The sequence below is a fragment of the Balaenoptera musculus genome, chromosome 2 (genome assembly GCF_009873245.2).
Source record: "Balaenoptera musculus isolate JJ_BM4_2016_0621 chromosome 2, mBalMus1.pri.v3, whole genome shotgun sequence".
Taxonomy (NCBI): domain Eukaryota; kingdom Metazoa; phylum Chordata; class Mammalia; order Artiodactyla; family Balaenopteridae; genus Balaenoptera; species Balaenoptera musculus.
In genome coordinates, this window is record NC_045786.1 from 82,248,859 (window position 1) to 82,271,224 (window position 22,366).

General features: G+C 36.3%; 1 protein-coding gene across 2 annotated transcripts in view; it reads left to right on the forward strand.

Moving 5' to 3' along the window:
• TRPM7 (transient receptor potential cation channel subfamily M member 7) overlaps window positions 1-21,357 on the forward strand; it is a 118,863-nt gene extending 97,506 nt beyond the window's left edge. For both annotated transcript variants that reach the window (XM_036841909.1, XM_036841908.1), the window contains exons 30-39: window positions 2,424-2,458; window positions 4,381-4,406; window positions 5,658-5,708; window positions 5,795-5,860; window positions 6,482-6,765; window positions 6,891-6,973; window positions 7,323-7,528; window positions 10,146-10,197; window positions 10,299-10,405; window positions 19,636-21,357. In XM_036841909.1, the coding sequence (XP_036697804.1) occupies window positions 2,424-2,458; window positions 4,381-4,406; window positions 5,658-5,708; window positions 5,795-5,860; window positions 6,482-6,765; window positions 6,891-6,973; window positions 7,323-7,528; window positions 10,146-10,197; window positions 10,299-10,405; window positions 19,636-19,766 (1,041 nt within the window). In that variant the 3' untranslated portion in view covers window positions 19,767-21,357. The remainder of the gene's footprint in view (window positions 1-2,423; window positions 2,459-4,380; window positions 4,407-5,657; window positions 5,709-5,794; window positions 5,861-6,481; window positions 6,766-6,890; window positions 6,974-7,322; window positions 7,529-10,145; window positions 10,198-10,298; window positions 10,406-19,635) is intronic.
• The last annotated feature ends 1,009 nt before the right edge of the window (window positions 21,358-22,366 follow it).

A 22,366-nucleotide genomic window follows, 5' to 3' on the forward strand; every position in this document is an offset into this window, starting at 1 on the left:
GTGGTTCAGTGTGCAAATGGGATGTGGATTCATCTCCGTGATAAACTGAAAGGGAAACCCCTTGGATATTCCAGTCAGTGTATTTGTACACCAGTTTTTGTTTTTTTTTTATCTTATCCTGTTAGAAGCCTTTGACCTGCTGCTGCTATTGTTTCACTCATTTCCATCATCTTATGCAGAAAGGAAACAAGAGGATCTTCTAAGTCCATCAGATGCCCATTCTTTTTTTTTTTAAATATTACTGTATTTTTATTCATCTCATTTATGCATGTTCCTTTGTTGTGGCCACAGCAAGGGGGTTGGGGGAGAGGAAACTTTCTTCATGCATGCACAAAGGTTGTGATGTTTACTGAAGATGATGGGAAAAATTTTTCGACGTGCTCGCACCAGCTGAGGCCAGCCAGCAGTGAACCTTGGAAGTGAATTCCGGTGCCCAGAACCAGCCCAGCATGGGGAGTGAGGAATCCATCCCCTCCCTGGCAGTCGTACCTTGCCCAGGAACATTTGAGAAAAGTGTTGCCCAGTCTGCAGTCTGTGACCCTGAGCGGAGAAATGCTCACCAGGAGGATCAGGTCCAGCAAGGAGTCCCAGCCACCCAGTGATCCCAATTTGCCCTGCTCACTCGCCTGCCGGTTGTCCCAGATGCCCATTCTTTTTTTCTTCTTTTTTTTTTTTTTTTAATATTTATGTATTTATTTGGCTGCGTTGGGTCTTAGTTGCGGCACACGGAATCTTCATTGCAGCGTGCGGGATCTTTCATTGCAGCGTGTGGGCTCAGTAGTTGCGGCACTCGGGCTTAGTTGCCCTGTGGCATGTGGGATCTTAGTTCCCCGACCAGGGATCAAATCTGCATCCCCTGCATTGGAAGGCGCATTCTTAACCTCTGGACCACCAAGGAAATCCCCCAGATGCCCATCCTTATTAAACCATTGTAGAAGCCTGAAGAAAAGAAAAAAACCATATTAACCATATTAACTTACATTGTGCTGTAAGGAGATAGATTGTATTATTAAAAATCATTTTATTAAAAAAATTATTTCAATGGGAAGGGGGTTTAGTGAGCGCAGAGTTTCACAGTAACAAATCCTCCTTTCTGGAAGGACTCATCCTGAACCTAAGCTGCACAGTTTTACTACAAATAAGGTTCCATTGAAAATGACATCACAATGCCAAATTACAAAACTTGTGGGAGCCAGCTTATACAAACAGTATTAGATCTCTGATAACTTGAGATAGTAGAATTATTGGTTACAGATTATAAAATAAGTCTGATTAAAGCCATTAAAAAGTATTATAAATATTTCTAAAAGAGAAAAGATACTACTCAAAAATACTGGAAAATTTGGGAAAAAATTAAAAATCTCAGTTGGGGGCTTCCCTGATGGCGCAGTGGTTAAGAATTTGCCTACCAGTGCAGGGGACATGGGTTCGAGCCCTGGTCCAGGAAGATCCCACATGCCGCGGAGCAGCTAAGCCCGTGTGCCACAACTACTGAGCCTGCGCTCTAGAGCACACAAGCCACAACTACTGAGCCTGCGTGCCTAGAGCCCGTGCTCCTCAACAAGAGAAGCCACTGCAATGAGAAGCCCGCGCACCACAACGAAGAGTAGCCCCTGCTCGCCACAACTAGATAAAAGCCCGCGCGCAGCAACGAAGACCCAATGCAGCCAAAAATAAAATTAATTAATTAAAAAAAAAATCTTGGTGGGGGTTAAAATAACAGATTGGGCACAGCTGAATGGAGAATTTTGCTAAATTGGACCACAATGTAACATAGAATTATAATAAGGTGGAAAATGTGTTAAACATAAAGAGATGGAAAAATACCTCTAAATTGGCCTTGAGAGAGTAGACAATTTGAAGAGATTATAAATGACTTAGAATTTTCCAAATTGATGAAATATATGAAGATTCAAATTCAGGAAGCATAAGTCCCAAAGTGGGGAGGTAAAAATAAATCCACACCTAGAAATATAAAACTGCAGAGTAAAGCCCACCACATACACACACAAAAGGGCTTCAATGAAATATGCCTGTTATTAGTGATTTCTTTGTCACAGTTTGCATGATTTTAATTTTTCTCTTTATACTTTGATGTGTTTTGGCAACAGGCACATACATTTTTTTTAGAGTCATAGAAACAAATATGTATTTTAAGAAAATAAAATTGTCAACAGACAATTACAATTACATTGTAGGAAATAACACTCATGAAATCCTTTATTCTACCTTGTGGAGTGGCCTTATGGTAGCTTTTATACCAGTTTTTTATTTTATTAGTTCAGTTGTATAAAACAAATTCATATTAACTTTTCAACCCTTCATTCATGAAACATGTAGGATACAAAACAGAGACAAACAGTTATGCTTTATCTAGAGACTTTTTTCTTTAACTTTTTGTTTGTGTTTGTTTCTGACTAAAGGATTGGCTACAAGATAGACCATCAAATAGAGAAATGTAAGTAAGCCTTTTCTCCTCGTTAGTGTGAAAAGTATCGTAGTTATTGAATGTTGTTTTTTTCCTGCTCTTTGCATCATAACACTTCTTGAAATTATTGCTGATTATTTATTTTGTGATCTCCTGTCTTTACATAGAAGAGATTGGGGAATCATTTATTATAAGTTAATGTATATATTTAAATTTATGATTTTATATAGTTATACTAGTCATATTATAACCACAACTCAACTAAAATTTTCATTATAATGATACAATTATGATTTTATTATTTAGTCCTGTTTCCAACTTGCTTTTGAATAAACTTGTTCAACAACTTAGTTTGACACTTTAGTTAATAACTTCTCTGCCCGTCGTTCTAATCAACAAGCCTTTCTTCTGCTTTTGGAAAGGACTTTGATAATTAGAGCAGTAATACACAGTGTACATTAGAAAGCCTGCATACAGGAAGATCCACGAGAAAGCTGATGTGGTAATCCAGAACCAAAAGTAGAAACAAAAGGCAATCTTACAAGTAGTCATCCCCAGAAAGTGAAAATTTTCAGTACAGATTAAACATAAAGATAAAGAAGAATCAAAGATAATTTCTCTCTTTTCCAGCCTCGAAATTAGTATTTTAGGATTCCAAAGGACATTAAAAAAGAGTAATCTTGTTTTGACACCCAGTTGATACTAGAAGCATGGTAAAGTTACTCTCCAATGTGAACTGCTTGAGAAGGGAAGCCAATTTGAGGGTAATTATTATATATTATACAGTGTTTTCCCTATTTCCTTCTCTGTATCAGAAATAGATGTGAATATATAGAGAAGAAAATAAACCAGGTGCTATATGTGGGTATGCAGTTGTTCAAATTGTGGAGGTATCCTGCCCCTGAATGGCACTTGGAAGACCTGTTTATAATCAGACCTCTTCAGAGAATAATGTCTTTTATAAGTAGAACTGTAGGATGTAAATGCAGAATCAGTACTTAAAGTTGATGTTAATTCAGCTAACAAGAGAACATTGAGTTACAGAATGTTGACCCATGGAAGTACCCAGAAAGGTGGAGTTGGTCAGTACTCTTTGGGTGCTAAGAGTGGTTTATCAGCAGTAGACAAAGGGCTGATGCTAGGGTCAAAGTATTTCCTATAGGAAATATTTATGTTACTAAGGTGAAAGCCAACAGGAAATATCAGGATCAGATAGAATGTAAGAGCTAGAAAGAGATTACCAAGGTCTCCTACTCAAGTGGTCCTTTCTGGATCTAGTCCTTTTAGTCCTGAGCAAGGCCACATAACTGTATAATGGGAGAGCTAAGCTTCTAATCTATTTTTCTTGATTCCCGTTCCCCTTTCCTTTCCACTACACTTGTCTCTAATTTGCACTGGAATCTTTGGGATTAATAGAACCTACACTTGGTACCAGTATATGTTGTTATAAATAAATATATTCAACATTGGAAAAAAACTTTTTCAACATTAGCAGTTGAATTTTGCAAAATGATATATAATTGCTGTTCTCTCTATTCTTTGCCCATCAATTCTGTTGAAGTATTTTTAGAATCCTGCAAAGTCATTTCAAGGCATTATTAAAGTACTGGAATGAATCTCCACAAATAGAGGAGTCATGGAATATTTTACTGTATTAGTACTGAACCTTCAGTTTGGCATCAAACTACTAATAATATTTATGTAGGCATAAATTGGAGGTAAAAGTTGTTGATAAAGTATATGCATATGGATTTATACATATCCGTGTATGAATTTGGTACAAGCTTAAGGGAAGTGGCAAATATTCAAACAAAAGTGAATCTGAATCTCAGAATTCCTTTAATAATGTTATATTAAATAACAGTAACTTCATAAAATAAAAAATTTTGTGGTAGCCAAAACTAATTTTAAGTTACTAAAGTTATAACATATATTTTTTGTTGTTTCTTTAGGCCATCTGAAGAAGGAACGTTAAATGGTGAGTCTGTGTGGTAGATTTAATGTGAAACTGAGGATTGTATATGATCTACTTTAGCAAATACTACATTGTCCTAAGTAAGAAATTTTAGACTTCATATTTGAAAAAGCCAAGGTAGTAGAAAGTTCTCCCCTCAGCTTGTTTCTCTTCATTATAAGTGTTTCACAAATACAAGAACTCACCGTTTGAATGATGATCGTTTTACAAAAGTCTCCCCACTCCCCTTCATGCTTGCTACCCAGGCTGCTTCTTCCCTTATATTCCCTGTGTTAGTGAATGGTACTCTTTCAGTCAGCTAGGTGAAACCTGAGCAGGAGGTATTCTTGACTCCCTTGACCTTGCACTCACAAAGCCCTCTTCCTCTGAGATATCCTTCAACCTTTCTTCAACCAGGAGACATTTGGTACCCCTCCTCTACAGTCCTGTATTGTGTGCATGTGTGAAAACACACACACGCACACACATACACACACACACACACACTATATTTTATACCGCTCCCACAATGATATAACTGTTAACTAGCTTTCTTCTTCTGCAAGACGATAGGTTCTTTTTCATTTATATTCTAGAAACTTAACACATAGCAGGTTCAATTTATTATCCATCTTTCTCACTACAGTTAAAAAGTGAAGTCCTCGGGAGTTCCCTGGTGGCCTAGTGGTTAGCACTCTGGGCTTTCACTGCTGTGGCCCCAGGTTCAATCCCTGTTTGGGGAACTGAGAGATCCTGCAAGCCGCACGGCGTGGCCAAAAAAAAAAAAGTGAAGTCCTCACAGAAACTAACACAACATTGTAAATCAACTATACTTCAATAAAAAAATAAAATCAAAAAAAAGTAAAGTCCTCAGATATACTTAGAGATGGAAAAGGGGCTTTTTTGTTATTTTATATCTTCTCATGGTCAACCCATTAAAATGGTTACAGGGCTACAGCCCCACACCCCAAAGGTCTGATACTTTTCTTTTTGAGTAGGGAATAAGGGAAGAATGCAGTTTATAACAGGAGAGTGTGAACCATCATGTGCTTTTTCCCTTCCAGGTGTCAGACTACACAGTTACCACTAATCTGGCATAATGAAATAGGGTAATAAAGCACACGATGGACATAATTTATTACTTGTTTTTTTCTGTTTTTGTGAACAGAGCTTACATGAAGGAAACTTGGGATGATTAAATGAGACTGCTTGAACAAAAATTTATGCTGCATTAGTACTTTTAAAAGGGTCTCATTTGTTTATTTACCATTTTAGGTCTTGCTTCTCCATTTAAACCAGTTATGGATACAAATTACTATTACTCAGGTTAGTAATAGTAAATATTAAAAACAAAATTTAGTAGTTCTTTGAGCCTTTGGGGATTTCATTATTTCTCTCTCATTTTTATGCAGCTGTGGAAAGAAATAACTTGATGAGATTATCCCAGAGCATTCCATTTACACCTGTGCCTCCAAGAGGTAAATCCAAAAAGTAAAGAAATAAGAGGGAAAATAAACCCTTAATTAACATGTGGTTTTAACTGTAATATAGAACACGGGTGGTGACAGAAAGAGGAAGGATCACATTAAGAATTGTTAATTTTATATAAATTTTAATCAGCCTGATTACTACAAGATTCAGGTATGTTTAAACTGAAGGAAGCATCAGAAGTATTGATTTCTCTATTTCTGGCATATTGGAAGCAGTGGTGTATTTTAATTCAGAAAAGCTCTTGATCCGTAGTTTAGCAATGAAAGCGTTGATAAATTGATATCACAGGGTTTGTGGAACAGATCTAACCTCCTGTTAAAAAGTTTAGCTTAGAAGTGTTTAGAAGTGTAATTGCTTTCTAAAAGTTTTTGTTGAAAATGTTCACGATTTCAAAAATGCTTATCATTACCAAATACAGGTGAATTTAGAGATATTAGATCCTTAGTTTCTGAGTATTTCTTGCCCTTAAACTTCTTTTGTAAAACTACAACTTGGTCCATCTCGTTTTCTATTCCTCACTTAATCTTAACCAAAGATACCTGCCAATTTCTACCTTGTGATTTTCAGAGTCATACTTTGACCTTAAAATATGTCTATTCATGTTGCAGGTGAGCCTGTCACAGTGTATCGCTTGGAAGAGAGTTCTCCCAACATATTGAATAACAGCATGTCTTCGTGGTCACAGCTAGGCCTCTGTGCCAAAATAGAGTTTTTAAGTAAAGAGGAGATGGGAGGAGGTTTACGAAGAGCTGTCAAAGTACAGTGTACTTGGTCAGAACATGATATCCTCAAATCAGGACATCTTTATATTATCAAATCTTTTCTTCCTGAGGTGGTTAATACATGGTCAAGTATTTATAAAGAAGATACAGTTCTGCATCTTTGTCTTAGAGTAAGTGCTAGTGAATGCATACAGTGAAGCATTATTTGAGCTTCATGTTTTCACTTCTAAAGTATGATAAATCAAATAGTCTTAATTTCAGTGTTGAACGAGGGTTTCTTTTTTCTGTTCTGTAGGAAATTCAGCAACAGAGAGCAGCACAAAAGCTCACATTTGCCTTCAACCAAATGAAACCCAAATCCATACCATATTCTCCAAGGTAAATCTTTTAAAATTTTTGAGATCTTTTAGTGTTATGTGGATAGCATTCTCTTTTGATCTTCATTATTGATGCTGAATATTTCATTATTTACCCATTTTAAAGATGGATTAGAATTTTATTAAGAAAACTATTAGTATAGGATAAAATGACTATGAGCAGGAACCTTTCTGAGGGCACTGAACTTGAGTTAAAAAATGTGAATAAGTGTAGGTGGTTGCAGAGCTAAAATTATATATGGCATAGATTGTGTATTGGTTAAGATTAAATCAATAAAAATTGTCATTTGGTTTATCATAAAAAAAGAAAAAGAAAACTACTAGTAATATCTATAACTGTTTTTCATAAGGTTCCTTGAAGTTTTCCTGCTGTATTGCCATTCAGCAGGACAGTGGTTTGCTGTGGAAGAATGTATGACTGGAGAATTTAGAAAATACAACAACAATAATGGTGATGAGATTATTCCAACAAATACACTGGAAGAGATCATGCTAGCCTTTAGCCATTGGACTTACGAATATACAAGAGGGGAGTTACTGGTACTTGATTTACAAGGTAAATTTATTAAAATATTGCTAAAAGGGAATTATGCATTAGGTTCTCATCTATTCATGTGATATGAGCAATATACAGAAGTCTAATTTATGGATAGGTAAAATCTTAGGTCAGCAGAAGCTGTTAAAAAAGCAAGTCAATAACAGCCATAGTATATAGCTATTAGGGCCCTGAAGAGTGGGATACTATCTTAATTGTTATTTAGGTAATACAGATGTTTTAATAAGCAAAAACATGTGAAATCCCCTATTCTACTCATAGATCTGTTGCCTTAATTTCTTTAAAAGTATAAAGACCATTTCTTTAAAACAGTAACAACTATCTGTATTGTTCCTGGTGTTTATGTTATCTATTACTGTGAACTAAACTACCTAATAGTGGATTAAAACAACCATTTTGCTTGCTTACACTTCTTTGGTTTAGGAATTTGGGGATGGCTCATCTCTACTGTCCCCTTGGAGGGTTTGAATGGCTGGAGACTAGTTTGGACAGCTTGACTGGAGCCAAATGTTTTAGGTCTCTGTTCAAGACAGCTGAATTCCTCAGTTCTCCACCAAGTGATTTTTCCACATGGCTGGGTAGCTTGGACTTTTTGTAGCATGGTAGTTTCAGGTAATTAGACTTCTTACATGACAGCTGGCTTCCTCCAGAGAGAAAGCAGAAACTCTTAGGTTGGGACCAGAATGGGCCCAGATCCCTTCTGCCACATTTTACTGGTCAAAGTAAGTTATAAGGACAGCTCAGATTCAAGAGGTAGGGAATAGATTCAAGCACTTGGTAGGTAGAGCAACATGTATACAAGGAGGGAAAAACTGAGCATAGCCATCTTTGTAGACAGATTCCTTCATACATGTAAAAGGGGAAAAAAAAGAAATTATGGCTATGAGAGAGCAGTGATTTGGTTAGAGTAATGTTTATGCAGCTTCACAGCAGGGTCAAAGAAAAATGAAATTGAACAAATTGCCACCTCTGCCTGGATGATACTTTCACATTATAGGTTCCATTTTTTTTCCCCTAAAGAGCAGCTTTAATTTCAAATGTCAACATAGACCAGATTTCAAATCACATAAAAACAGTTGTTTAGAATATTTATCACTTGATGACTTCTTTCATTATATAGATACTCCCAAATATAAACAGTTTGTTGAAAAACAAACAGTTGGTATTGATTTTCAATACCAACTCAAGAAAGAAAATCTGTGTAAAAATAGCTATCCTTTTTTCAGTAAATTCATCATTTTACATAAATGATTAAGTGATATATATAGTGAAATCTCTGATGTATATTATTAGATGGGCCAATCCATCTTCAAATATGCCTAGGAAGTGAGGCCAAACTGTTAATTAAAAGATGGCAGTTATTTTTAATAAGCAGAGTAATAGTGATGTTCTCTACAAAATTAATGTGTTCATGGAGCCGTTTTTTTCATAGAAATATTTTAGACAGTTACTACAAACAAGTTAAACAATATAGAAATATATAAAGAACAAAATGTTCCCATCTTTACTGTTCCTCTACCTTTGTGAAGACAAATTACAAATTTTTAAACTTATTTTTAATCATTTTGTGTTGTGATTTTCCTCCAGCTGGGATCATGCTATATATATATATGTATGTGTGTGTGTATTTCACTTGTTTTTTTTTTTTTCTACCTAATAATACATGATGGCCATCTTCTGGATCATTATTGATAAATCTGAGTCATTCCTTTTAACAGCTGTAGTATGGAGGCATAGCATGATTTGCATCCTCTGTTATGAGACAGTCACCCTATTTTTAGTTTTAGAGATGAGTACAATTTCAATAGCGACGGCCAGGTTACTTTTCCAGAAGGTTATATGAATTCATACTCAGCACTGTGAGCACCCATCACTGTGCCCATTTCTTCACCATCTCTTCATTACTGAATATTTACTTAATCTTTGCCAATCTGAGTAGAAATTAGACTCATGTTTTAATTCTAGCTTTTCCTATTGTGAAATTCTACCCATTTTATTAGGTTTCATTCTAATGGGTTAAATATTTTATGATTATTCAAATATCAGTAGTTGTTCTTTATATGAATGAATAGATGAGACTGAAAAGATTTAACCACACTTTTAACACCTCTGGAGAGGGCTGGAGGTGAAGGAAGATGTTCACAATCTTACTCTTTATGTAATCTGAATCTTTTGCAAGAAAATGTATTTATATGTTAGCCTGTGATTTTAAAAACTACAAGACTTTTAAAATGACCTGTAGATCATGCCTTCATGTACCTAATTGTTCTTTGCTAACTAAGGTGAAACAAGGGCAGATTGTAAATGAGGAGATACTTACTTCCAGCTTGGCCTTGTTGCATCAGAAACTGGTGTCACCAGGAGCTTACATGCCTACCTACCTATTCTGACATTTAACTGTTGTTCATGTCGTAGGAACTGTGTTTGTTCCTAGTGCAATGTTGAAGTCATAAGTCAAGTTATGAAATATCAAGAGAGAAAAACTATCCTCTTTTGAATAATTTAACATCGTATAATGGTTGATGATGCTATAGAATCTCTTGTGACTTTTTATTATACTTATGTATTTATATCAGTTACATAATATAAATTGTCTTTTTAATATATACATATAAAGGTGTGGGTGAAAATTTGACTGACCCATCTGTGATAAAGGCAGAAGAAAAGAGGTAATAAGTTTTAATAATTTCATTAAGACATTTTTGTAATTTCAAATTCTACATTTCTATTTGCATTAACTGACTTTTTCTTTTAACTACCAATTTCACAGATCCTGTGATATGGTTTTTGGCCCAGCAAACCTAGGAGAAGATGCAATAAAAAACTTCAGAGCAAAACATCACTGTAATTCTTGCTGTAGAAAGCTTAAACTTCCAGGTAAGCATTTTCTTAATCAGTATAATATATAAATTGTTAGCAAAGTTAATTACTACAGAACTTCATAAGGCCAGAAGCATAAATACATATTTTTGGTTATAAATGGATCTATGCTTTCATTTATTACTTATAAAACCACAAAGTCCATTCACTTAATACATATTTATTATGTGTCTGCTGGATGCCAGGAATTGTGTTAGATATTAACAGTACATAGTGAACAAGACAAACATGGTCCCTGCACTTGGTGGAGTTTAGCCAGGTCTTGGATACTGACAAGATTAACGGAGAATTATAGGACTATCATAAATGCCAAGCAGAAAAAATAGAACAGGTAACCAGATCACTTAACACAAACTTAGAAGTCAGGGAATGCTACCTGGGGAACTAACAGATTTGCCTAAAACTGAAGGATGAATAGACTTTCAAGTTAGCCTGGAAAAGAGTTGGGAAAAGAGTATTCTGTGAAACAGGAAGAGGAACTGCAGATACAGTCTCTCATGATAGTAACTTCATCTTTATATTCGAAGAATTACAAGTTATTATTGAATCATAAGTTATATCACAAACCAGTTGTTCTCACCCTTTGGTGTGTGTCAGAATCCCCTGTGGAACTTTTTCAAAATTACAGGTGCCTGGCACTCACCCTTGAGCTGTATTTTTAAAAGTCCCTCGCATTATGACCAATAATATAGTAGTAGTTAAGAGCTTGGACCTGGGAGCCAGACTCCAGGGCCTCAGAGATACCTGTGTCATAGAGGTTTGTTGTTTTTTGTTTGTTTGAGGAGTAAATGAGTTGGTATTTGTGAAGTACTTAGAACAGTGACAGGCACATAGTAAGCATGTTAATACTACTATCTGTAAATTTTTAAAAATTGTTCATTGTTAATAGATACAGAAATTATTTATTTTCGTATATTGACGTTGTATTCTGCATTCTTGCTAAACTCACTTAGTTCTAGGAGGTTTTTGTTTGTTTGGTTCTTGTTTATTGTTTGTAAATTCCTTGGAATTTTCTGGGTAGAAAATAGAGACAGTTCTTTACTTCCTTTCCAATCTGTATGCCTTTTATTTCTTTTTCTTGACTTTTTGTAGTGGCAAGGAATTCAAGTACAATGTTGAATAGGAGTAGTGAGAGTAGACATCTTCCACGCCTCATTTCTTGAAGATGCTTATCCTAAATGTTCACTGAATTTGTCAGATGTCTTTTCTGCATCTATTTATATGATCATTTGGTTTTTCTTCAATTGGTTAGTATTACATTGAATTACATTGATTGACTTTTTAAATGTTGAGCCAGTCTTGTATTCCAAGGACAAACTCCACTTTGTCATGGTATATATTTTATATATATATATATATATTTTGGTTGTGCTGGGTCTTTGTTGTGCCAGGCAGGCTTCTTAGTTGCAGCTCACAGGCTCCTTAGTTTCGGCATGTGAACTCTTAGTTGCAGCATGCATGTGGGATCTAGTTCCCTGACCAGGGATTGAACCCAGGTCCCCTGCATAGGGAGTGCAGAGTCTTCACCACTGCACCACCAGGGAAGTCCCTGTCATGGTATATTATCTTTTTTATGTGTTGTTGGGTTCAATTTTCTAATTTGTTGATGATTTTTATATCTATGTTCATGAAGAATATTCGTCTATGGGGTTTTTTCCCTTGTACTCTCTTTGTCTTGTTTGGTGTCAGGATAATACTGACCTTAAAAATAAGTTGTAAGTGTTTACACCTCTTTTGTTTTGGGGAATAGATTGTATAGAATTGATATTATCCCCACTTCAAATGTTTGATAGAATTGTCTAGCAAAACCATCTCAGTCTGAAGTTTTCTTTGTCAGATGCTTTTTAATTAAGTTTAATTTTTTAAAATAGATGTCAGTTTCTTGAGTGAGTTTTAGTAGTTTGTGTCTTTCAGGGAATTGGTCCATTTTATTTGTTTATTTTTTTTCCAGTTTCATTGAGAAATAATTGATATACATATCTATAAGGTTAGAGTAGATAGCATGATGGTTTGATTTACATATATTGTGAAATGATTACCACACTACATTAAGCTAACATCCATCTTCTTGTATAGATAGAATAAAAAGAAAGAAAAAAAACGTTTTTCCTCACGATAACTCTTAGTATTTACTCTCTTAACAGCTTTCCTATATATCATACAACAGTGTTAGCTGTAGTCACCATGTTGTACATTACATCCATAGTACTTATTTATCTTATAACTGGAAGTTTGTACCTTTTGACCACCTTCCTCCAGTTCTCCCTCCCCTCCCCCCTCTACCTCTGGTAACCACAAGTCATCTGTTTCTGTGAGTTTGTTTGTTTTTTTAGGTTCCATGTATGAGTGAGATCATACAATATTTGTCTGCATTTTATTTAAATTGTCAAACTTATGGGCATAGAGTCAATGATACTACTATCTTATTTTTTTAAATGTCTGTGGTGAATCCTCTCTTTCATTAGGGTAATTTGTGCTTTTTATTTTTTGGTCAGTGTGGCTGAGGTGTATCAGTTTTATTGATACTTTCAAAGAACCACTTTTTGTTTTCATTGTTTTACTCTACTTTCTGTTGTCAGTTTCATTGACTTACTCTCTATTATTTCCATGTTTCTGCTTGCTTTGGTTTTAGTTTGTTTTTTCTGTAGTTTGTTAGGGTAAAAATTTAAAATAGTCATTTGAGACTTTTTTTCTAACAAAACATTTTAGTGCTGTAAATTTAGTGCTGTAAATCGTCTAAGCATTATGTTAGCTGCATCCCACAAATTTTGATATTTAAAAAAAATTTTTTTTGGTATGTTTTAGTTTTGTTTTTATTTTTTAAATATTTCTTATTTCCCTTGAGATTTCTTCTTTGACCTATGGATTAATTACAGGTGTCTTTTTTGTTTGTTTGTTTGTTTATTTTTGGCTGCATTGGGTCTTCGATGCTGCACGCAGGCTTTCTCTAGTTGTGCCGAGTGGGGGCTACTCTTCACTGTGATGCACGGGCTTCTCATCGCGGTGGCTTCTCTTGTCACGGAGCACGGGCTCTAGGCGCGTGGACTCAGTAGTTGTGGCTCGTGGACTCTAGAGAGCAGGCTCAGTAGTTGTGGTGCACGGACTTAGTTGCTCCGTGGCATGTGGGATCTTCCCGGACCAGGGCTCGAACCCATGTCCCCTGCATCGGCAGGTGGATTCTTAACCACTGCACCACCAGGAAGCCCCTACAGGTGTCTTTTTCAGTTCTCAAATATTTGTAAATTTTCCTGGTATCTTTCTGTTACTGATTTCTTGCTTAATTCCATTCTGATAAGAGAACATACTTTATATGATTTCAATATCAAAAATTTTTTTAACCTTAAAAAGATACTGTCCCTAGTGAATGTTGCACATACACTTGAAGAGAATATTCTCTTGTTGGATGGAGTATTCTATAAATGTTAATGAAGGAAAGTTTTTTGTTGTTTTTTTTTTTAATTTATTTTTGGCTTCATTGGGTCTTCATTGCTATGCATGGGCTTTCTCTAGTTGTGGCGAGCAGGGGCTACTCTTCGTTGCGGTGCGCGGGCTTCTCATTGTGGTGGCCTCTCTTGTTGTGGAGCAGGGGCTCTAGGTGCGCGGGCTTCAGTAGTTGCAGCATGCAGGCTCAGTAGTTGTAGCTCACAGGCTCTAGAGTGTAGGTTCAGCAGTGGTGGCACATGGGCTTAGTTGCTCTGCGGCCTGTGGGATCTTCTCAGACCAGGGCTCAAACCCATGTCCCTTGCATTGTCAGGAGGATTCTTAACCACTGTGCCACCAGGGAAGTCCCAATGAAGGAAAGTTTTTTGATAGTGTTGTTCTGGTTTTTAATATCCTTGCTGATTTTCTGTCTATTTATTCTGTTTATTACTTAGAAAAAAGGTCTCTAAGTATAATTGTTGATTTATCTGCTTTGCTTTCAGTTCTATCAATTTTTCCTGCATGTATTTTTGAAGCTTTGCTCTTAGATACATACAGATTTACAGTTGTTATGACTTCTTTTTTTTTTTTTAATTTATTTATTTATTTTTATTTATTTATTTTTGGCTGTGTTGGGTCTTCGTTTCTGTGCGAGGGCTTTCTCCAGTTGTGGCGAGCGGGGGCCACTCTTCATCGCGGTGCGCGGGCGTCTCACTGTCGCGGCCTCTCCCGTTGCAGGGCACAGGCTCCAGACGCGCAGGCTCAGTAGTTGTGGCTCACGGGCTTAGTCGCTCCGCGGCATGTGGGATCTTCCCGGACCAGGGCTCGAACCCACGTCCCCTGCATTGGCAGGCAGATTCTTAACCACTGCGCCACCAGGGAAGCCCTGTTATGACTTCTTGGTGATTTAATTTTTATTAAATTAATGCCATGGTAATTCTCCTTGTTCTAAAGTCTGCTTTGTCTGATATTAACATAGCTTATGATTAGTGGTTTCATCAGGTATCTTTTCCCATTCTTTTTACCTGTATATATTAATTCTATTTAAAGTGGTTTTCTTGTAGACAGCATATAGTTAGTTCCTAGGTTTAATTTGTTTTTTAAAATCTAACCATTTCCATCTTATAATAGCTGATTTAGACCCTTTACATTTAATGTAATTATTGATATGGTTAGATTTTGATCTGCTGTTTTATTGTTTTCTGATTGATGTCTCTGGTTTGGTTTTTTTGTTGTTTTCTCCACCCCACATCCCACACCCCACACCCCACACCCCACACCCCACACCCCCGGCTCTGTTTTAGTATTCTATTTTATCTTTATGTTTAGGTTTTTTAGTGGTTGCTCTTAGTTCCCCTTACCTAAGAATGTATTTCACTTTCATTCCTGAAGGGTATTTTCACTGGATCTAGAATTTTAGGTTGACATTTCTTTCTTTCAGCACTTAAAAAATGTTCTGCTGTCTTCTAGCCTCTGTTATTTATGATGAAAACTCCACAGTCATTTGAATTGTTCTTTCCATGATGTATCATTATAATCTATCTTCTCTCAAGATTTATTCTTTATTTTTGGTTTTGAACGGTTTGATTCTGTGGTTATGTTAACTGCAGTTAGCAGTATGTCTAGTTGTAGCTTTCTCTGAGTTTATCCTGTTTCAGCCTTACTAAGCTTCTTGAATTTGCCAATTTATGACTTTTATCAAATTTGGGGAGTTTTTAGCTATTATTTCATCAAATATTTGTCTGCATCAATCTCTTCTCTTTCTGGACTCTCATAAAAAGAATGTTAGACCTTTTGATATTGTCACCCAGGAACCTGTGGCTCTGATTACTTCCTTAAAAATTAATTTTTTTCTTTTGTTCAGATTGGATAATTTCTATTGATCTACACACACATTCACTGACTCATTCTTTATTTCTTCATTCTGCTATTAAGCTCATGCACTGAATTTTTTATTTCAGTTATATTTTTCAGTACTATAATTTCCTGTTGGTCTTTTTATACTGATTATTTCTCTGCTGAAAATTTATTTTTCCTTTCATTTCAAGTCTGTTTGTCCTACGTCATGGAGTATGGTTCTAGTAGCTAGTTTAAAGTCTTTAATTATTCTACCATCTGGGTAACCTTGGGATTGGCTTCTCTTGGTTGTCTTTTTCTTTGAGAATCTTTGAAATAGTCCTGTTTTTTGTATCTCTAGTAATTTTAGAATGTGTCCTGGATATTTTGAATATTATGTTATGAGATTTGAGGTCTTATTAAAAATCCTGTATAGAGAATTTTGAAGTTTTGAATTTTGAATCCTTGAGATTTTTGGTGTTAGTAGGCAATCAACTCAGTTAAATTCAGTTCACAAGTCCCAGTCTATCTTCTGTGTGGCTGTGCCTCTTATGTCAGTTTAGTTTTTAAAGCCTTTGCATTATTAATCAGGTCTCTCTCACATGTGTGTCAAACAAGGGCAAGTCTGGGACATGAGTGAAGGTCTGCACCATAGTTTAGTTCTCAAAGCCTATGCTATGCCATCTTTCCACATATGTGCCACTCAAGCATGAGTCTGGGATTTCATACATAAATTTAGGGTGTCTCTCTCTCCTTTTTCCTCCTCTCCATGATTTCTTCCATACTTTGTGACTCCCAGGAGCCTCTTCTTTCCTTTTATTTTATTTTTTTTTTTTGGTACACTGCCTAGAAAGCCAGGATTTTGGCATCCCTGCGCTGTCACACACATTCTGCAATTAGGTCTGTTTCTGGTGCTGAAAATAATACTTTTGGGATCATAGAGGTACCTATTCTCAGTTCTTCTGGTCAGAGAGAAGGGTTTTCTCCTGGAGTCGTAGGTTCTTGCCCAACTGCCACCACTGTAGGAATGCCTCTTCATGACCAGGGCTTAGGTAAAGGGCAGAAGAGCAAAAAGAATAATTAAAAAGAGGGAATTCCCTTCAACATTTTCCATCCCACAGGGTCCTCCTTCCTTATCCTGTGGCCAGAAGGTCTTGGAGCTTTTTGTGTCCACGCTCACTGTATGTTTCTGTGATTGAGCTATCTTCAAGTCTAAGCCCAGAAATAAGAGATGGGAAAAAAACAGGAAGCTCACCACCATATAAATCGTTCTCCGAGTTCTGATTTCCTTCTCCTATATGTCTGCTGTTACTTTTCAGAAATCTGAGATAGTTGCTTTATGTATCATGTTTTTACTTGTAATCAGTGAGAAAGAGAGAGGATGGAATATGCTTAGTCCATTTAAGCCAGCAGTAGAACACACAATGATGAATTTAACAGGCAGCCCAGATATAATTTTTATTTGGTTTTGATACAATGCAATATTTAATAGCATATCTGTTTTTTAAATTGTCATTTAAAGGATTTTACAACTTGGAAGGGACCTTAAAAGCAACCCAGTCCAAGTCCATCGTTTTACAGAACATAAAATAAGAGTTTACATGATTTGCCCATGGTTACACCATTAGTTAACAGCATTATAATTGTGAATTGAATTATAATTGTGTTTCTATCCATTGTTCTTTGTGTACACTTCAGCTACAAATTAATTTGCATTCCCTAAGGCCTTACTGGCAAAGTCTTGAATTTAAAGTTTATCAAAAATTGTTCATACTGTAGCAAATATGTATTTGGACCATTGAATATAGACTATTACTGAAATTAAAATTAACAGTTCATATTCTGAGTGTTGGTTCTGTTTTACATGGAGATAAAAGTATAAGGGTATATGCACGACTGTGGTTTGTTTATAAAGTATAAATTTGATACTACTGTATTGTTTTCCAATTCTGCAACCATTGTCATGTATGTCTATTACTCCCTGAGTTCATCCTATCCCATAGCTATAAAGGCAGTCTACATACTGATAGTACCAAATTTAACTGAAGACTAACTTCTTTCCTGAGCTCTTGTTTCTATATTGAGTTTCCTACATTGCTACTTGAGTTACTTTTTTTTTTTTTTTTTTTAATTTATTTTTGGCTGTGTTGGGTCTTCATTTCGTGCGAGGGCTTTCTCTAGTTGCGGCAAGCAGGGGCCACTCTTCATCGCGGTGCGCGGGCCTCTCACTATCACGGCCTCTCTTGTTGCGGGGCACAGGCTCCAGACGCGCAGGCTCAGTAGTTGTGGCTCACGGGCCTAGTTGCTCCGCGGCATGTGGGATCTTCCCAGACCAAGGCTCGAACCCATGTCCCCTGCATTGGCAGGCAGATTCTCAACCACTGTACCACCGGGGAAGCCCTTGAATTACTTTTTTTTTTTTTTAAGAAATTCACGTTCTTTTATTTATTTATTTATGACTGTGTTGAGTCTTCGTTTCTGTGCGAGGGCTTTCTCTAGTTGCGGCAAGTGGGGACCACTCTTCATCGCGGTGCGCGGGCCTCTCACCATCGCGGCCTCTCTTGTTGCGGAGCACAGGCTCCAGACGCGCAGGCTCAGTAATTGTGGCTCACGGGCCCAGTTGCTCCGCGGCATGTGGGATCTTCCCAGACCAGGGCTCGAACCCGTGTCCCCTGCATTGGCAGGCAGATTCTCAACCACTGTGCCACCAGGGAAGCCCCCTTGAATTACTTTTAAGTAACACTTTCGCTCCAGAACTCTTGACTTTCATTTTCCACCCCTACCCACGAAACTCTGCTTCCCTGTCTCATTAATGGTTACCCAGTTGCTCAGGCTGAAAACCTAAAAGCTAGCCAGTTCCTTTGTTCTCTTACTTTTCATAACCAATCTGTCAAATTCTGTCTGCTCAAATTCTGAAATCTCCCTAGAATTTATCAATTTCTCTTCATCGTCATTGCCACCATTTTGTTTCCTGGATTCTTACCAGTTGTCCTCTAACAAGACTTCATGTGACGATTGGAATGGTCATTTTAAACAAATTTGATTACATTCCTCCCTTAAGACTTCTTAATACCTTCCACTGGATTTTCACCGTATTCTGTACTTAGCTTGCAAACCATGAATCAGAGGTCAGCAAACTTTTCTGTAAAAGGCAAACAAAGGAAGTATACGTTTTAGACTTTGTGGGCCATATGGCCTGTGTCACAGCTATCCAACTCTCCCATTGTAGTACAAAAACAGCCAGAGACAATCTGTAAACAAATTTCTATGGTTGCATTCCAATAAAACTATTTACAAAAACAAGTAGCAGGCCAGATTTGGCGCACAGGCTGTAGTTTGACAACTGCTGACCGTTAACGATTGTTTGACTTCATCTTCTCCTAGTCTTTCCCTCATTCACTACGTGCAAGCCATGCTGCTTCTTGCCATTCTTGGAACACACCAAGTCCATTTCCCTTTTGCAGTCCGCAGTTAACTTTCTCTGCATAGAGTACTCTTCCTGGGACTTTGATCGGTCATTTCTTAATATTCAGGTCTTATATGTTACCTCCTGTGGCTTTTCTGCCCAGCCCTATCTAAAAGAATCACCTTATACCATCTCCCACCTGACCCTCATCACACTATTTTCTTCAAAGCACTTGCTACTACTTAAAATTGTCATTTTTCTATTTGTTTTTCTTCACCTACAAGAATATAAGCTCCATGAGAACAGGGACCTTACCTGCCTTGTTCACTGCTGCGTTTCTACACTTACATGAGTTACTGACTCATGGTCAGAGTGTAATAATTATTTGTTGAATGATTTCATTTTTATGTGTATAAATTTTGTGACTTTTGAATTTATAACAGCCTTGTAGAAAATAGATCTGGCATGTTTAGAGGGAAATTAATTTAGAAAATGTTCTTAATTTTCTGTTTCTAAGCAATACTGACTCTTTTTTTCTTTTTTTTGTTGGGGGTCATGAATATAGATCTGAAGAGGAATGACTATACACCTGACAAAATTATATTTCCTCAGGATGAGCCTTCTGATTTGACTCTTCAGCCTGGAAATTCCACCAAAGAATCAGAATCAACTAATTCTATTCGTCTGATGTTATAATATTACTGAATCATTGGTTTTGCCTACACCTCACAAAAATGTTACTGTCAGTTTTCATTTAGGAGGGAATTGTTTGGTAATAAAGAAAAGCGTGTGCTAATTGAATATGCTGAACTGGCACATTTAAAAGGTCAATATTCTTTTGACCTGATTAAATTAGTCAGGAACTCCCTGTACAATACAGCTGGCAGCTGTTAAATTTTAAAGGTAAAGAAAAATTAGTATTTATAACTTTTTAAAGGGCTCTTTTTAACAGAGGATTTCATTTGACTTTGTTCTGATGAGGGTAATACCCTCTCTTCATGTGGTGCAATACCATTAACCAAAGTTAGGTGTCCGTGCAGATTTTATTGGCAGCTGGTTTACTGCCATTCAGCTAGCGAAATGAAGAAATCACCCAGTCTTTTGGTTAAATGGCAGTCAGGTGTCTTCCTCAGTGTGTTTTAGTGTGTTCAGTGATGATGTCACTAGTGCCCAGCTAGATGCTTGTTGTTTCCCATCTCATGGGAAAGGAGATGGCTTGTTATAATTCTAGATCTACAGGGATATAGAAAGCCCAAGCCGAAAACCATTTTCTAAGAGGGACCTTATGAATCAGGGTTAGGCTCCTGTTTAAAAGATAGAGCCAGATTTTTCGTTAAATAGAGCCCAAATTGTGCAAAAGTATTAGTGCTTTTTTTTTTTTAAACATTGTTAAGTAGAAGAAAGCCATGGTAGACTGGTATAACCTAAATGTATCAAAGGAGAAACTTAACTCACTGTTCAAGAGAAGTTACCTTGTGAGAAAAGTTAAAGTGCTTTTTTCTTATCTATATCTACTATAGTTACAACTTGGAAGTTACATACTTCTCAAAAGATTTTATTGACCAGTATATCAAATCAGAATGTAAACATGAATTTTTGCATATATTTAAAATTGTGTAGGAACATCTGAACATGAATATTGTTTGTGGTACTTAAGAAATTGAATTGGATTATCATTATGTGATGTTGGGAGATTGCAATGCAACTTCATGCCAATAAAATGTAATTTAACTGCCCCAGATGTTGTTGAATACTCAGCAACAAGAAAAGCTTTGCATCTGGTCTGAAGTTCTGTGCTTTGACTTTTTTTCTTTTTTTTTTTTTCCCTAGGTACTAATTTTAATTTTTATTTGGGAGGGAGCAGTGTAAATCTTATTTGTATTCAGTAGTGTATCTCATAGATACAGACAAGGGAAAAAGAGATAAGCTGTTCAAATAGTGTTTAATATTGATGGGGGGGGAGAAAGAAAAAATGTATTAAAGATATTATACTATATACATTTTGTATATCATTAAATCTTTAAAAGAAATTAAATAAATTTATTCTTGTTTACAGATGTTTTACTGAGTTTAATCATTCTGAAAAATTAATATTTTCAGTGTTAATTTTTTTTCAGAATATCAGGTTTTTTTTAAATGAACCATTTGTACACCTGTGCATTTTGATCTCCTGTCATGTACAATGTTTAAAGTGATCTTGATTTCCTACTGTCTTTATTTATTTATTTCTGGATCTGTTTCTTGTTATGTCAGAAAAGAGGGATATAAATTGTCTACTGATATTTAATTTTTTGTTGATTATTTTCACATAATAATAATAGTACTTGAACATGTATTTAGTACTTAATATGTGTCAGGTACTATTCTAAGTACTTTACATACATTAACCCATTTAATCCTTACAACAATCTTATGAAATAGGTGTTATTATTATCCGATGATGCTGATTAGAAGATGACGGCATTAGGTAAAGTAACTTTTCTCAGTTTCTTATACTCAGTAAGTAGCAGCACTAGAATTTGAACACAGGCAGGTAGACTTGTTTGTTTGTTTGTTTTTTTATACTGCCGGTTCTTATTAGTCATCAGTTTTATACACATCAGTGTATACATGTCAATCCCAATCGCCCTATTCAGCACACCACCATCCCCACCCCACCGTGATTTTCCCCCCTTGGTGTCCATACGTTTGTTCTCTACATCTCTGTCTCAACTTCTGCCCTGCAAACCGGTTCATCTGTACCATTTTTCTAGGTTCCACATACATGCGTTAATATACGATATTTGTTTTTCTCTTTCTGACTTACTTCACTCTATATGACAGTCTCTAGATCCATCCACGTCTCAACAAATGACTCAATTTCGTTCTTTTTTATGGCTGAGTAATATTCCATTGTATTATGTACCACGTCTTCTTTATCCATTTGTCTGTCGATGGGCATTTAGGTTGCTTCCATGACCTGGCTATTGTAAATAGTGCGGCAATGAACATTGGGGTGCATGTGTCTTTTTGAATTATGGTTTTCTCTGGGTATATGCCCAGTAGTGGGATTGCTGGATCATATGGTAATCCTATTTTTAGTTTTTTAAGGAATCTCCATACTGTTCTCCATAGTAGCTGTATCAATTTAAATTCCCACCAACAGTGCAAGGGGGTTCCCTTTTCTCCACACCCGCTCCAGCATTTGTTGTTTGTACATTTTCTGATGATGCCCATTCTAACTGGTGTGAGGTGATACCTCATTGTAGTTTGATTTGCATTTCTCTAATAATTAGTGATGTTGAGCAGCTTTTCAT